We start from the raw sequence: 18,198 nt of genomic DNA, 5'->3' as shown, positions 1-18,198 counted from the left end.
GGAATGTCTCTTTGTCCTTCTCTTGCCCTTCTCCCCTGAAGCAGGACATAACAGAATTCTCTTTCTTATGAGGTAGGTTCTAAGAACCTTCATTCCAGAGGTGCCCACTCTATTCCCAGAGGAAAGCAATGTCCTTATGTCTGAAGACACTGGGACACAAACAAGAATCTGAAAAAACAGGCCTAGCTAATCCTCCCACCCCCAGTTTATTACCATTTGATCATACTCCCTTTGTCCAATCATCCTTCTGCATAACTGTCCACTCTTCATCAAACCTAAGCATAAAAATACACAGGTTTCCCTATTTGTTTGGGTCTTCATTCTGACACGTAAAACTTGTAAGTGAATTTGTATATTATTCTCTTGTTAATCTATCTTTTGTTATAGGTGCCTTAGCCACAAGTCTTGTGATGGATTGAGGAAAAGATACTACTTTTTCTCCTCTATACCACTCAAACTTATATTCTTATATAAAGTGTTTTACCCAGATGTTTCTACAATATACAAGGCAAAAATACTCAAAAAATGATTTATTACTAAATGTTCCTGGGAATGTATTGTTACAGTGAGTCTGGGGTACAGATAAACATGTTAAAATTTCATGTGACTCTAAAGAATAATATTTCAATCACAGAATATGGATAAAGTTTTTCCTTATAAATTCCTTTAGTCTCTAGAAGCATGTGATTTATAAAATATTCCATACATTACATGAAACAAAATCTAAAGGACATCAAAATACCTAAAAAACTGTACCTATATATCATATAGGTATATATATATACCTATATATGCCTATATACCTATATATACCTATATACCTACATTATATATCCTAATAAAATATTATTTAAATTGTAACAGATGTTTTTTAAATTGCCTAATAAAATATTATTTAAATTATAACATAGTAGATGTTTTTAACAAAAACTCTCTCAGGTAATTGACAGGAATCTAAAATATTATACTTTTCTACAGACAGATGATTTAAACTGATAACTACTTTAGAGACTGGAAATATATAATGTCCTAGAGTCTCAATAAGAATGACAATTTTCTACTTTATCTGGCTAATGTTTTCTCTAGTGGCAGCTGCTTTTATTTAACTAGAGGCAGCCCTGCTACTTAACATTAGGGACTTATTTCATCATGGAGATTTAGGTCACTGACTTTACTGGTGCCATAAGAATTTAATCCAATGCACTGTAAAAAGTAACTTATTAATCATAAGATCTCAGAAACTTATAAGTTTCCCTCAATTCAGCTAATTTCTAAACTCATCTAGTTACCACCCTCCCTCACAATCAAAATATATATTATAAAGTTTTATTTCAATTTAAAAACAAAGGGTAATTAAATTCTTAACACTATTTACATAGTATCTTAGACTAACAGAGTAGTAGTCCCCCTTATCTGCAGGGGTAAGTTCCAAGACCTACAGTGGATGCCTAAAACCACGAATAGTACCGAACTCTATATATACTATTTTTTCCTAGACATATATGCTTATGATAAAGTTTAATTTATAAATTAGGCCCAGTAAGAGATTAACAATAACTAATAACAGAATTGTAACAACATATTGTAATAAAAGTTATGTGAGTGTGGTCTGTCTCTCTCAAAATATCTTGCACTGTACCTGGGATAATTGAAACTGCAGAAAGTGAAACCATGGATAAAGAGGGAGCCACTGTGTACATAGCTTGGGTATGCTATGTATGTTAATAGTGCTAACAATGCCGGTCATTTTTATCCAATAAATAGTACTTTGAAAAAAACTGTTCCTATGGTTTATTGTTGGGAGTCACACTTATATATACATAAAGATATATATAAATGTAATATGTAGAATCTATGTCTTTGAGCACAGTGATATCTAACATTTTCAAAAAGTACCATCATAACCATATTGTACAGGAGAGAGTTTGAAAATCAATATATTTAAAAGAAAAATCTATACAAAGAGTTGAAAACAATACTTATGTTAAACCAAAGTACTCACGTTGATGCCCAACCCATCAGAGGATTTTCCCATCGCTCCCTGGTATCAAATTCCATCTTCCATTTCTTTGTGTTGTTTACTCCAGACTGCATGTTATTACGAGCAGGAACAAAGATCCTGACTTTTCTAGTTTTGATATGTTCTTCTGGAACACCAGTTAAAGTAGTGATATCCTACAGAAAAAGAAATAAACATGTTTCAAACAGCCCTACATACTCACTGATGTGCTTCTGTTGTTCCCTATATTCATGCAACTCTGTTCAGATTTGTTTATAAATTGAAATAAGTTTTCTGGCTTATTTCACTACTACTCTGATATTTTACCACATAAACTACTATTAGATACCTATAAATGTTATATTTGGGAATTGGTGTTAGGGAACAGTGGAACAGAAGTCATAAAAAAAAATTTTAGGCCCCTTTGTCTAACAAAGTATTGGTAATTTCTGAAGAGTTTTTTGCTGGTAGCACAGCATGTAGTTAATACATTCTTATTTTGTGAGCAGATGTAACTAGTCAGAGGAGAAAAAAATGTAAGGGAAATAAGATAGGGGATACAAAAAGAAACTAAATTTTGAATAGAAAAAAATCTATTACCAGTGTTTTCTGTGTCAAACTGCTTACCACAAGGCATTCCCTTCAGAAGGAGGCCTGAAACTTTTTATAAACTAAAATCAATTAATAACTTTAACTGGCATTTTGATTTATCTCCCTTTGGTGAAACCTACTGAAGAGAGAATGATGTAATCAAATCTATTCTGCAAAGGTAAGCCATAAAAGTTACATAATTTTTGCAGAAATGTCAGATGAAAACAATGGTAACTTCCTTAACTCTCTTTTACTATGCTTTTATCCAGTAACAGATGCTCAGTTGGCAAATGCATAGAATTCTTATGTTAACATGAAAATGATTGCAGCAAACTTGTGAAAACTAGAAAATTTAACCCATTTTTTGAATTTTCACTTCATTGTAATATATCCCCTAGTGAAGGCTAATGTTTATTTGTGGTCTAGCAATGCTACAAACCAAAAAATTAGTATAGCTACTTAGTGCTGCAATATGTACTGGGAAAAACACTAAGCGTATTTTTGATTCAACTAGTCTCTCTACCCATAAGATAAAAAACAAACAAACAATTCTTTAAAGTTATTTTAGTTGGCAACCAATCCTCTTTTTAACACAATGCCTTTCCACCTGTACCAATAATTAGGTGTGACTACTCTGTTACAGTCTGTTTAGAGAAACTATCAAAATCATCCATATAAACATTTACACAAATATGCATTTCTAATATGTGCCTACATTTATTTTTTTTGAAAGTTTCTTTACATCTATGTTAAAGTAAAAACAAAGAGTGCAGTTGGCACATAATTTTAAAGGTATGAATTTAAGTTTTAATGACTTTCTAAAGCATACGCCTCTACTTAAGAACTTGAAGTGACTCGGCTCAGAATGATTTTTAGGATGGAAACTTCCTTAAAATAAGTAGCTACAAAATGTTGCTAAGCTCGTTATATTTTGAACTAGTACCTACCAATGTTCCATGTCTTTTCAAATTATGGCAATTATTTTTTGCTATCTTCCCTCAAAGTTCTGAATTTGGAAGCCTAAGTTGTCCTGACATAGACTCACTGTTTTTGCTTGCAGAAGACACGTAAGGTACTGTGCCCAGCTGAGCTGATGCCTAAGACAGAATAGAGAGGCTTGGCACCTCTCACATACTTGACACCTAAAGGGCACAGAAGTTCTAAAATTCCTAGTCCCTGTAGGCATACTCTCCAGTCTAGACAAACTGATTTCTCACACTTTTAAAATGCATCACGACACTCTATTGTTATCATTTCATCCACACAGCTTCAGCTAGTGACAGAAGAACCTGTTCTTTAAGCCACATTTCAATGGGCTAAAGCTCTCACTTTAAGATTCCATTAAAACAAGTAACACTTGAAAAGAACTATGAGGCACTATGTTGAACTCTACTTATATCTTCAATGCTTTGCTTTCCCTCTAAGTTCTCACTGAGCTACCTAACTCAACTTTCACACACACAAAAAAAGTTTGCAAACCATTTAAACTATATTGAACTAATGATATTCTCTATAGATTTCTACTTCTGTATTGCAATATGCATCACCTATGACTTTTTAAACCTACTTATAAAAGATAGAAATGCATTAGGTATCATGCATAAGGTAATCAATATTACCTTTTACAGATTTCTCATTTTATTGGTAAAATAGATAAATAATTTACAAGGATTCATAAATTTTCTATGATTACAAAAAAAGCAAAATCATGTAAGTTATGAAAAGCCTTAGAGTTGGCACCTGAAGAACCTCAACACTCACCAGTTACTATTTATAAATTCTAATAAAACAAGTTACCCTATAAGTAAATACAGATTTGCTGAATTTTAAAATGTTAAATTTTTAAACAGTTGGGTAAAGCATGAAATCTATATTCCTATTAGGAATAATGTCACTATCCCAATAGTTTCAGAAACACAACTTCATGTACAAATGCTATTTTAAGAAATGGTAATTTAAAAATCAATCATAATTCACAGATTAAAGCCATTCAAATCAAAATTTGTACTGAAAAGATGCATGTCATAATTTAAAAGTTCACTCTTAACACCATTTCTTTCACAATTTTATATTTTGGAGGAGATAACAGACCTTCCATTTCACAAGTCTAGTTAAAGGAAGAATTTTAAAAATCATTATGAAGGTATATGCCTATATATGAATATGCACTTTATTATTTCAAATATCAATTTCCATTATAAAATATTAGTTTTCTATATAAAAACTGTATGATTCGGTTATCAACTGTCCCCATTTATCTTCTGTGAATTCAACTTTTTTTTTTAAACAAAGGAAGCAAGGAACAAGCAATGGGAAGTTAGTGTCAAAATGCAGAAAAACCTCCCAGCAAGCTTCTTGCAACCACCCAGGATTTAGAGTCTTGCTGGCCGCTCTCTTTTCAATACCAGAATTTCACACATTTCAATGACTATTATGACTTCAAAGAATCAAATTTTCATCATTGTCCGTCATCTGCCGGTTGATTTGTATAAAGGAGTTCTTCTGCATGCACTCCAAACAAAAGACTCCTTACTTTTGTGGCTATATATCAAGTTTAAAAGTTTTGTTTGTGACAGTTGTGTCTTTGGTAAATTAGGGTAACAGTGAAGGAGTGCAGCTGCTCTGCAGGAACCTCCTTTTTGGCACCATTTCACTTAAATAAAAACTGAATAATTAGCTTCTGCCTTTATTAAACCACAAAATGCCACTGGCCTTAGTAATTACTTCCGGTTGCCCCACCCACTTAACCTTAACAGTTTATACTTATCATAAAGAGAATTAAATGAAAGGTTTTTCCACGTTTGGATGAATTTTTGCTAGATCTCTCAGCATATGCAGAAAAGCCAAAATGTTTACAGGCTTTCTGGTAGTAACTTCACTATACTGCTTGTTATTATGGATCAATGTTGAAAAGCTTTAATAGAGCACATATTGGAACATTAAGTAAAAATATTGCTTATAGAAACTTGTTCTATTCCAGGCTGTTACCAATCATGTGTTTAAATATATTTTAGAGCTAAAACTGATCTAAATTTGATGATTGTGTTTATATCCTACTTCACCATGAAAGACATTAAAAGTCTTAAATCTATTAATAAAAACTTCCTTTCAAGTTAACCCACAGATTCTTAAAACAAAAAACTCATTAAAGGTCTCATAAATAAGGACATTTTACAAAATAAATTTTATAGGTTAAAACATACAGAGTTGGCAAATAGCACAATCATATCCATTCACTGTCCATGGGAGAACTTTAAAGAATTCTAAAAAGTCAGTGGCCATAGGGATTCAGATATAATAAAAAATGTAAAAATATGAGTTGTGCCAGTAGAGACAATTTTTGTTTGTTAACAAACATTAAAGCAATGAATTGATGTAAGAGTCCAACCAAGTAATGAATCAAGTGTTGGAATGCAACATATGTTATTATACATTTTGCATACTGGGCAAAGGTATCATGGAACCAAAGTGTAATTTACTTTTATTTTTGAGACAGGGAGGGGCTCACACTGTCACGTGGGCTAGAGTGCAGTGGCATGATCATACCTCACTGCAACTGCAAACCCCTGGGTTTAAGTGACCTTTCAGGCTAAGCCTCCCCAGTAGCTGCACCACTATGCCTGGCTACAAAGTGCAGTTTTAAATGAAATGCCCTGGGCAACATAATAGGAATAGATCATGCAAATGATGCTGTTAATCATATAAAAAGTAAAAAAACTAAGAATTAGAGACACATTTTTCAATCTCAAACTATTTTTATTACTCCTAGATCCTGGATTGAGTAGAGCAATGGCTAAAAGCAAAGGGGTGAGTCAAAACTGGGTTGGAATCCCAACTCTCAATTTTGGACAAATTAATAGACTTCTCCTGTTGCATCATCTATAAAATCAGCTTACTATGGTAAAATGAGAACTAAATAATGTATGTAAAGTTCTTACTTTGGGCAACTAAAAGTGTTTCTCATTCATTCAATATATTTTTTAGCACCTACTATGTATTAGACACTGGACACAATGTTCATCAGAGTAGACATCATCTCTTTTCGCATGAAAATTACTACTGAACATTCTTTAAAAGGACTGAGTGAACAACTAATGTGAAGTTGGTGTTAGGATGCATAAAAATATCCTATTAATATCTTCTTTGAAAAATATGAGTTAGTAATTAAAATATTCTACAAAGAAAGTTTTATAACTAGAATCAATAAGTTGCTTTAAGTATGGAGGAGGGAAAAACCTAACTTTTCTTTTAATAAGGGATGAATACTCCATTTCTTGTATATGTCAAAAACACTTGTGTACAATATCTGTTAAATAACTTTATGTAGCCACATACCAAAACACCTATGACATTCATGAAAGTAAAGAAATAAGATATTATTTACCTTTGTTTCAATTAAAATGCAAAGATTCTACTATGCCAAATTAACTATTCTATGGGTGGCGAAGGATATAAAGATTAGATTTTATTCCTTAATTTAAGAAATCTATAATCTGTAGATTTCAGTTTCTTGAGCAAAAAAAAAAAAAAAAAGAAAGAAAGAAATCTATAATCTGTGTACCCATGGGGGAGGAAGGGGTGGATATAACGAAATAATTATACTGTCAAATACAACATTGGTTAAGTTACCACAAAATACCTGACCAAGGAGGCAGAAAATGATTCCTTCAGGATACTTAAAATTTTTAAATGACACTGTTAAAACATTACGATGATATTAAAATGAAATTTAAAAACATATACCCATATGCTTAACGCCATAGCAACCATTTTTTAATTTGTATTACCTACCAACAACTATCATATACATATCCATTTTACACAATAGTTATTTTGCATTATTTTTATGTAACATAACATCTCTTTTTTTCTATGTAGTTATCAAGTCTTCATATTTCTTTTAATGAGCCTCATCAATAATCTATCAAGTCAAAGTGTCATAATTTCTTAGCTTGTTCATATTGAAAAATTAAATTTTTTTATTATTGCTTTTTAAGTATAGATTATTACTATAATGAAATTCTCAGTAATTTTTTTTTTTTTTTTGAAATAGGGTCTTACTCTATTGCCCAAGCTAGGATGCAGTGACATCATTATAGCTCAATACAACCTCTGACTCGTGGGCTCAAGAGATCTTCCTGCCTTAACCTCTTGAGTAGCTGGGACTGCAGGTGTGCACACCACGCCCAGCTCATTTTAAAATTTTTTTGTAAAGATGAGGTCTCACTATGGCCCAGTCTGGTGTCCAACTCCTGGGTCGACTCCTGGGTCCAACTCCTCCCACCTCAGCCTCCCAAATTGCTAGGATTATAGGCATAAGCCACTGCACCCAGCCTTCAGTTACCTAATTCTTTTAAAGTTCATCACTGAGACTAGAATTAAGTGAGTCAAAGGTTGAAGGAATTTCCAGTCTCTGCAATGTTATCTAATTATTTTCCAAAAGAGAGGTAAAATTTTACATCGCTACCAACAATGTGTTAATACTATAAGTAGGCCAATATCCCTTTATATTCTCAAGGCACAGAGAAACAGGTATATATTAATTGGCTTGACTTTATTTAGTGTGTGTTATTCCAAATAAAACTAGAAAGGAGAGGATGAATTTGATTTTTGACATGTAAAAACAAAAATAACTATCAAAATTTTCTCAAAATTGATCCAACTGGAACACTGCTTTGTAAGAGCTGCTACTACCAGAAGAAAAAGGCATACCAAGGAAAGTCATCTAAAATCTAATGAACTGCTCAATCTCAATTGCACAAATGTGCAATCTCTTTGTAATTATAGAGGAATGGCAAATATTTTCAGATTTTTACTTAATGAAGTTATAGTTCATCAAGTTTAGTTCATTAAGTTATAGTTCATTATAGTTTGTAGGAATGGGGCTCAAAATATGGCATCTTGGAAGTCACTCTCTGACCTTTTCCTGCCTCTCTCCCATGGAGCATAGGCATAAAAAATTTCTATGACCTACCTCACCAGAAAGGTGGTCATAAGAGATCATAAGACTCTCATTCCAAAGGAGTCCAACTCTACATCCAGAGACCGAGAAGAATCTGCACAAATAGGTTTGCTAAGTTTCTCCCAGCTTATTACCATTAGATTATACCCACTTTTTTTGTCTAGTCACATTTCTACAGGACTGTCCATTCTTCATCAAACCCAAGCATAAAAATACACAGTTTTCCCTGAGTCTTTGGGTCTTTATTTCTGAAGGCTCTCATGTCATGTAAAACTTTGGTTAAAAAAATTGTCATGTTTTTCTCATGTTCATCCATCTTTTGTTATATGGGTATCAGCATGAAACTTGTAATTTTTAGGTAAAGAAAAGATATTACTTTTTTCCCCTATAGTAGCACCTGATTTGACATATGCCGTAGCCAAATCAAGTCTAACAAGAAGCTACTTTATGAGGAATGCAATTTTAGAAAAATCATATAAAAATAAACTCCCCCAAAACTTCCCCAAATCAGGAAAATCCACTGGAATACTTTTTTCATTTTTATAAAGAAACAGTTAAAACAATCTTTGTTTTCTATTAACTCTGTAACAACTGAAAGTGAAGTTGTTAAAAAACATTATACTTAACAAATAAATGAATGATCAATACTGCCTCAGTGAAAACCAGTATGCCTAACTAAGGTATTTTGAAGATTAAAGTAATATATTTTTAATACTTCAAAAATATAACATGTAATAACTTATTTAAAATAACTTTTAATAGCTAAGATGGCTTATTTCTTTGCTTTTTAAACCAGGATTTTTTTGATTTTTAAATCATTAAGTCATGTGGTTATCTCAGGACACCTGGTAGATTTTCAGAAGCTGTAATAAAAGGGGGGAAAAGTTTGGCCACAAGTTATTTGGAACTTACATAACATTACATTTTCAAAAGAACCAATCTGTTATTTCTTAATCAAATATTACTCTTCATCACCTGGTAATAAATTAAAATGCTGACAAATACACAACACATATTAAGAGTTATAAAAACGAAAGGCTTGGCAGCAGGGAACTAAATATGAAATAATCATTGAATAACATCAGGCCAAAGGAAGAGAACATAAATAAACTTCTTAAAATCAAGTGATAGTTTAATAAATGAAATTAATTACATCTGAAAAGGAAACTGAAAAACTAAAAGCTGAATGCTTCTGATCTAATCAAGAAATATTCATGAGGCAGTGGCATACAAATAAAACTAGACTGCAAACATATTTAAAAAGTATAAGTTAATTCCTTGTTAACTTAGCATAGGAATTAAACTATGCAATAGAAGTTTTCTGTTATTAGGAACTGGTAGCAGGTCACTTACTTGAATATATTTGGGAAAAAAGGGAAACACTAAGTAATAAAAACATGCATGTGTGCACATATAAACACACCTTAAACATTATAATGCAAAAAGCATATATATGGATTCTCTTAATAATCTTCTGATGTAGGGCAATTCCTTTTCTTTGAATATAGTTCCAGTGATTAGAATCTTAAGTGTTTCTTCTATAAACTAGCAAGAAATACACCATCTACAATTTATGGTGTCAACGTTTTGTTTTTGGTTTTTTGTGAGACCAAGGTCTTTCTCTGTTGCCGGGCAAGAGTGCAGTGGCATCATCATAGCTCACTACAACCTCAAACTCCTGTGCTTGAGCAATCCTTCCTTAGCCTCACAAACAGCTGGGACTATAGGCACGCACCATCTCGCCGAGCTAATTTTTCTATTTTTTGTAGAGATGGAGTCTCACTCTTGCTCAGGCTGGTCTTGAACTCCTAGCCTCAAGCAATCCTCCTGCCTCAACCTCCCAAAGTGCTAGGAGTATAGGCATGAGTCATCATGCCTAGCCTACAGTTTGTTTTATAAATGTGAAGTGAGAATATAAAAATGTAAAATAATCTGAGTCCAAAATATGTCTAGGATTTTATGATTTCCTTTAATATCACAATCTTTTAAGGTCTTACCTCTCCTACATTAACAGAAATTATTAGTATAGGGAGAGAAAAAAATATCTTTTCCTCTACCCATCTTAGGTTCATGGCTGAGGCTCCTATAATAAAAGACAGATAAACATGAGAAAAGCATACAAATATATTTAATATAAGTTTCATGTGACATAAGAGACTTCATAAGGAAATGAAGACCCAAAGAAACATTTAAACCTGTGGAGAAATAAAATAGGGCAAAAAAGGTATGATTTAATGATAATAAATGGGGAAAATTTAACAAGGCCTATTTGTTCAGATTCGTCTGTGACCCTTCACCTTCAGAGATAAGGATATTCTTTTCTTCCAGACACAGGGAGGACACCTTTCACATAAAGATCTTATGACCTGCTTCACGCAAAAGTCAAAAATTCTTCTTAGGTTTTATAACCTACTTCATGAGAGACAGGCAGAGGGAAGATCAGAGTGACTTTCTTGCTTTTGCCTTTTTCATAAAATATTTAGTATGCCAAGGTGCCATACTCTGGGGTTGTGTCTTGAACCCCATCATTAGAAATTCACCTTTATCATTTTCTCAAAGTATTCAACAGAACTGTTATAGAAGAACTCTTTTGTCCTCATATAGCATCAGATTATAATATTCAATTAATTCAATTATGTAATTATAATGTCAAGTATAATGGCAGAGACAGGTATGGAAATAAGCACACTGACTCTTGGTAAAACATAATAACTGAGAGCTAAAGTTTGGCAGTATACTAAAATGACGCCTCAAGTAAGTCATATATGTAGTATGTAAAGGATGTTAGCATGCTTTATAAAGAGAATTGAGAGCATCAATAACTGAGCAAGTTGTTAAAAGTTAGTTAAAAAAGTAAAGATTCATTAAAGAAGCCATTTTTACAAAATAATTTTACAAAAGAATTGTCACAATGTAGTACTGTGATCCCTGAAAGGAAAACTCAAGCTGTACTCCTACAATTGTCTCAGTTTTATGCTTGGGGGCACATCTCAGACTATGGTGTAGATAGGTGAAGCCCAAGCAAAACACAACGGCATCACTAAACAGAAAAGGTAGTGACTGCAGTTCAGAGGTGCTGACGTAACTGGCATTTGTGGTGCAGAGTTTCGAAGAGAAGACATTAAGCAAAAAAGAAGCTTCAGGCCGGGCGCGGTGGCTCACGCCTGTAATCCTAGCTCTCTGGGAGGCCGAGGCGGGCGGATTGCTCAAGGTCAGGAGTTCAAAACCAGCCTGAGCAAAAGCGAGACCCCGTCTCTACTATAAATAGAAAGAAATTAATTGGCCAACTGATATGTATATAAAAAAATTAGCCGGGCATGGTGGCGCATGCCTGTAGTCCCAGCTACTCGGGAGGCTGAGGCAGAAGGATCGCTCGAACCCAGGAGTGTGAGGTTGCTGTGAGCTAGGCTGATGCCATGGCACTCACTCTAGCCTGGGCAACAAAGCAAGACTCTGTCTCAAAAAAAAAAAAAAAAAAAAAAGCTTCAGAAATCTGCATGCTCTTTGTGAAAAATGAGAATCTGTGAAGTAGGACAGGTAATGGTACGTTCTAACAAGCCACAGTGGAGAGACTTTGCTAAACACTCCAGGCATTCAACTGAGACACAAGAAATGTCAAATCTTAGAAGCAGAGCAATTGTACAATCACACATACGATATGTAATAATAATCACTAAAAGGATCAAGTTGATCAAGCAATAACTGCTGAAACAACACTAAATGTTCTATAAAAAAAGACAACAAAATTTAGACTCTTAATAGCAAAGCAATCAGAATATCAATTATACAATTATCACTAAATGATGCATACATACACAGGAAAATCTGACTTCAATACAACTACAATAACTATTTCAACAGAAACAGACCCTGAAACAATACTGATATGAAAATTAGTGAAGGTTTTAAATAGCTACTATAAATATGTTTAAAGATTTAAAGAAAAAAGATGGACAAAATGAACAGATGGGGAATTTCAGCAGAGAAATGGAAACTATAGAAAAGAACCAAATAGAAATGTTAAAACTGAGAAATATATTGACACTTTTCACAAAAGGCAATATATAATATCTAAAATGATAAATAGTATATAGGATTAATAGAAAATAGAACACTACAGAAGATCATTAAACTTGAGGACAGAGCAATAGAAAATAACGAAATTGAACCATACAGAAGAAAATGACTGGAAATAAGATAAATTTGGCCTCAATGATTGGTTGGACAATAATAAACAGTACAATATAAGTGTTAGAATTCCAGAAGGAGAAGAGAGATTGAAGCAGAAATATAAAAAACAAAAAACAAAACAAAACAAAAAACAACTAAAAAATTTCCAAAATTGATGAAAAAGACCAACCAAAAAAAAAAAAACAAAAAAAAACCCAAATCTTACTGAACCAAGAATCTTAATGAATCAACCAAGATCAATGTAAAGCAAACCACACAGGAATACAGAATCACTGAGTTTCTAAAATTTAAAGATAAAATTAGATTTTAAAAGTAGTCTTAAGAAAGACACATTACATACATATATAAAGATGATAAAAGAAAATGGAAAAGACTGAAAGCTTTTCCTGTAAGGAACAAGACAATGTCTACTTTTGCTACTTCTATTTAATGCAGTAATGGAAATTCTAGCCAGAGCAATCAGGCAAGAAAAAGAATAAAAAGCATCCAAAGTGAGAAGAAGTAGTACAACTATCTCTGTTCCCAGATGATATGATCTAATATGTAGAAAACCCTAAAGAATCCACAAACCTGTTAGAGCAAATAAATTTAGAAAAGTGGCAGGATATAAAATCAATACACAAAAATTAGTTGACTTTGATACAAAAACAATCAACAATCTACAAAGGAAATTACAAAAATAATTCCATTTACAATAGTGTAGAAAAGAATAAAATACTTAGGAATAAACTTAACCAAAATGTAGAATTGAGAGCATCAATAACTGAGCAAGTTGTTAAAGGCTGATTTAAAAAGTAAAGATTCATTAAGGAAGCCGTTTTTACAAAATAATTTGTATGTGGAAAAACTACAAAACACTGTTGAAAGAAATTAAAGAGATAAATGGGAAGACATCCTGAGTTCATGAACTAGAAGTCTTAATATTGTTGAGATAACATTACTCAAAACAATTTACAGATTCAGTGTAATCCCTATTAAAAAATTCCAATGGCATGTTTAGCAGAAATAAAAAATCCATCCTAAAAGCCATATGAAATTTTTGTTTCAAAACAATCTTGAAAAATAACAAAGTTAGAGGACTTGCACATCCTAATATCAAAACTTACTACAGAGCTACAGTAATTAAACCAATATGGTACTGTCATAGAGTAATAGACAAACCAATGGAATAGAATAGAGAACCCAGAAATAAACCCTCACCTATACAGTCAATAGGTTTCTAATAAAAGTGCTAAGACCATTCAATGGGGAAAGCATGAACAAATGGTAATTGGAAAACTGGATATCCAAATGTGAAGAATGGAGTTGAATCCTTACTACACACCATATGTGATAGTTAACTCAAAATAGATTAAAGACCTAAACATACAGATAAAAGTATAAAACTTTTAGAATAAATATAAGGGGAAATTTTCCTGACAATGAGTTTGGTGAAGATTTCTTGGCTCCTCACCAAGAAATAACAAAAGTATATGCAACAAAATTAAAATACAGATAGAGACTTCATCAAAATAAAAAATTTTGTGCATCAAAGGACATCTAATAGAGGATTAATATACAAAATACACAGGAAATTCTTACAGCACAACAAAAACCCTAAACAACCCAATTCAAACTGGACAAAGAACTTGAAGAGACATTTCTCCAAAGCAGATATATAAATGGGCCAACAAGCACATGAGGGAATATAAAATAGTACAGCCAGTGTAGAAAACAGTATGTCTGTTCTTCAAAAAATTAAACATAGAATAACCACATGATCCAATAATTCTAATCCAAAAAATTAGAAGCAGGGACTTGAACAGACATTTGGACATCCATGTGCATAGCAGCATTATTTACAATAACCAAAAGGCAGAAGCAACCTAACTTTCCATCCAGATAGATGAATGGATAAACAAAAACAATGGAATATTATATATAGCCTTCAAACAAATGAAATTCTGACACATGCTATAACATGGATGAATCTTGAAAACATTATGCCAAATGATATTCTAACAGAAAAAAATGGCAAAAAATATTTTATGTCTCTTTAAAACATCCCTGCTGCTTTTGGAGAACAAGGACATCCATCCCTGCCTGCCTCAGGCCAGTGGTTGGGAGGGGCAGGGGAGTATCTTTTGTTCTTGGAACCATATATATTAAAGCACAAGCTATGAACCATATTTATAAAATTACATAGAATCAATTGGTTATAATTTCTCTAGAAGTATTCTGTATCGGTTACTTCTAGGTGTAAAAAAATACTTAAAATGTTGATAGTAAGCTTTTGGATTTAGCAATCTTCAAAGAATCAATCCTAAAATAAAGATGTTATCAAAGATTTGACTTAGTCATAAAGATGTTCATTCCAGAACCGTGTATAATTTTGAAAAATTATAAACCTGTAGTATAGTAACTACATGTTGGTTGATATTTTACAGTATAGCCATACAATGGGAGATTATATATTCATTTGCAATTATGTTTTTGAAAAATTTTAAAGACAGAAAGATATTCATGATATAATGTACACAAATGAAAAACAGTATATAAAATTATAAAACATGATTTGTGTTATAAATAAATATGTTGGATATTATATTTAGTGTGTTTAAATATTCCAAAAAGAAGTAAATACACCAAAACTGTAAGGTTAATTTTCTTCATTCTACTTTATCATTTCCAAATTAATGTTTCTACAATGTACATTATTATTTTTAAATGTCTTTTTTTTTATTGGCAAGTAAAATTACATAATTTATGATGTACAATGTAATTTTTAATGTGTATTCATTACGATTAAAATCAATAAAATTTTTTAAAAATTACATAGACTTTAATGACCAAATATAATAATATGAATACAGCCTTTAGAAACTTCTTTGGAGTAATACAGTTTTAAACTTCCACCATTAAAAATAGATTATAAATGACTAAAGAGATTTCTCATTGAAGGAATAATTATATATCAATACATCAATTAAAGAATTACATAATTGTCAGAAACGATATAATGAGATATTATTATAGATATTAGATGATATTAATGCTATAGTCTGTTAGAAAAGGCAGGTTACATGACAAAAATCATTACCAATTATATATACACATATGTATACAAATGAACACACAAGACTGAAATAAGGCCCACTGTTACTGAGGACAACATTTTGCTCCAAGATCCCCTACAACTCACTATCTGCATAGCAGATGTGACTCAGAAAAATAGTTTTCACAATTAATTCAGAACCAATTAAGAATAATTATTCCAGGCTGCTTCTCTAACAGCCAACTAATAACTCCAAATAGCCAAAAAAAAAAAAAAAAGGAGTAAAAGAACTTTAAATGAATGATAAACATAAATAATTGTGTTCTCCTGTTGCTTAATGTAGGTATTCGCAATTACCTTTTGAAACAAATTTTAAAAGGTATTATTTTCACTTTATAAGATAAGGACACACACAGAGGTTAAATAACTTGCTTGAAGTCGTACAGTTAAAAGAGAGGATTAAAGATCTAAGGCTGTAGCTATAATAAGTCCATGATCTTTCCACTATCCATGTATCTCTCTAGGGTGAAAATTTCAAATAATGTGCAAATCACAGTATTTCTTTTTGCAGTTAGTAAATGTCTCCACAAGTCTCATTTATTTATAAAGGGGGAAATAAGACAATAAAAAGAAAAAGCACTTAGAGGTTGGGGCCTTCTCTGTATCTCCCTCCAGGTTCTGATGTAGCTCCCTACTCATTCTGGGAAAGTGAAAGGAAGAAAGAAGAAAAAGGGCAAAAGGAACACAGTGTGGAAGAAAGGAGAGAAGTAAAAGAACAAGGAAAGTAAAAGAGATACGAAAGTGGGGAAAAGAAAAGAATGATGATAGCCAAAGAATGAGACAGAGAACCAAAACCAGAGAGAGACAAAAAAGAAGGCAGAAAAAGAGAAAGAAATGAGAGGGAATGAGAGAATTGGGGGGGGGAGAGGGAGACTCACAAAGCCATAAAGGGAGAGAGAGATGACCTTCAGCTACATAGTCAGCAAAAGAGGGAGAGTCACAAAGACAGAGAGAAAGAGCTACACCAACAGTATGTAGAGAGACAAATTTCAAGAAACAGAAAGAGGGAGAAAGGTGAGACAGAGAAGTAGAGTCAAAGTTAAGATGTAAATAGACAACTATCACTACCCAGTCCATGCCACTGGCTAAAGCCAGGTGTAGTGCTTAAATGTATTTGGAGTTTGTCACCATCTATCTAGCAGACAGCAGCTCAGCCAATTTCTCTTCGTCTCTTCCTTTACCTATATGATAAATCTCCATTAATGTTTTGTTCCCTTTGTAGGGGGGAGGTGGAGGAGGAAGGGCCATAGGAGTGGAGAATTAGAAAAGGGAAATGAGTTTATTACACTAGATCCCAATATGACCTTTATCAAAAAATAATTTCAAAAAAAATTTTCAAATTAAAAAGATTTAATAGAAAAATCACTGCATTGTTATACCATATATAAAATCTAAAATGCAAAGATAAAAATTGGGTTCCTTTAAAAAGAAGCAGTTGTTAAGAATTCAATCACTTGTATCATTATGTAGAAAATATAACTTTATGAAAACCATAAAAGTTATTTCATGAATATCAAAAAGGATATTTGAATAAATAAAAATGGCAACAAACTCATCCTTTCCTTTGAGCTGCTTGGAAGTGACCCTTAACCATAATAGCTAAGTAATTCTGCAGCTTTTTTGATCAGTAAATCAGATTGGACCACTTAAAACTCTATAAAGGCTTCCTATTATAATTAAAATTCAAACTTCTTGTTATGGGCCTAAAGGGCTTTCTTACCTGATCCAACCCCTGCCTATACCTCTGACCTCATTTTATGTAATTCTCCCCTTTTCTTATTACATCATAGGTTTCCTTCTGTTCTTTGACTAGTATCAGCTAGTTTATACTTTTGGTCATTAGCTTTTTCCTCTACCTGAAATGCTCTTAGCTTGGATCTTCACATAGCTGGTTCTTTTCATCATTCATATCTTAGTTCATATATCACACAATCTCAAAGTGGCTTTCCTTGATTGCCTGATTTAAATAACCCCTATTCCACCCAACCCCCAGCTATGCTCTATCCCATCACCTAGTTTTGTTTTTTTTCTATAACATTCATTACCTATGAAAAGTATCTTAATTATTTTTAATAAAGTTAGCATATGCTTACACATGAAAATAAAAGCTCTAAGGACAAGGATGTTGTCCTTGTTCACAGCTATATCCATAGGACCTAGAGTATGGTATATAGTAGGTGCTCAAAATAATTGAAAGAATGGATGAAAAAGTACAGTAATCTTTTATATTATAAGTAAGAGATAAGTGAAAAATCTCTTGAAGCCTGGCATTTTGGCTTATACCTATAATCCCAGCTACTCAGGAGACTGAGGTGGGAGGATTGCTTGAGTCCAGGAATTAGAGAGCACCAGGCAACATAG

The 18,198-nt window shown here is 32.5% G+C and overlaps 1 protein-coding gene across 2 annotated transcripts in view; it reads right to left on the bottom strand.

Moving 5' to 3' along the window:
* The window catches only part of NDUFS4 (NADH:ubiquinone oxidoreductase subunit S4), a 109,651-nt gene that overhangs the window by 26,670 nt on the left and 64,783 nt on the right, over positions 1 to 18,198 (bottom strand). For both annotated transcript variants that reach the window (XM_012756749.3, XM_012756748.3), the window contains exon 3: positions 2,003 to 2,175. In XM_012756749.3, coding sequence (XP_012612203.1) covers positions 2,003 to 2,175 — 173 coding nt within the window. The remainder of the gene's footprint in view (positions 1 to 2,002; positions 2,176 to 18,198) is intronic.

Source organism: Microcebus murinus, chromosome 11 (assembly GCF_040939455.1).
Source record: "Microcebus murinus isolate Inina chromosome 11, M.murinus_Inina_mat1.0, whole genome shotgun sequence".
NCBI lineage: Eukaryota > Metazoa > Chordata > Mammalia > Primates > Cheirogaleidae > Microcebus > Microcebus murinus.
The sequence above is the reverse complement of the archived record's forward strand: the minus strand, read 5'-3'. Positions and strand labels throughout refer to the sequence as shown.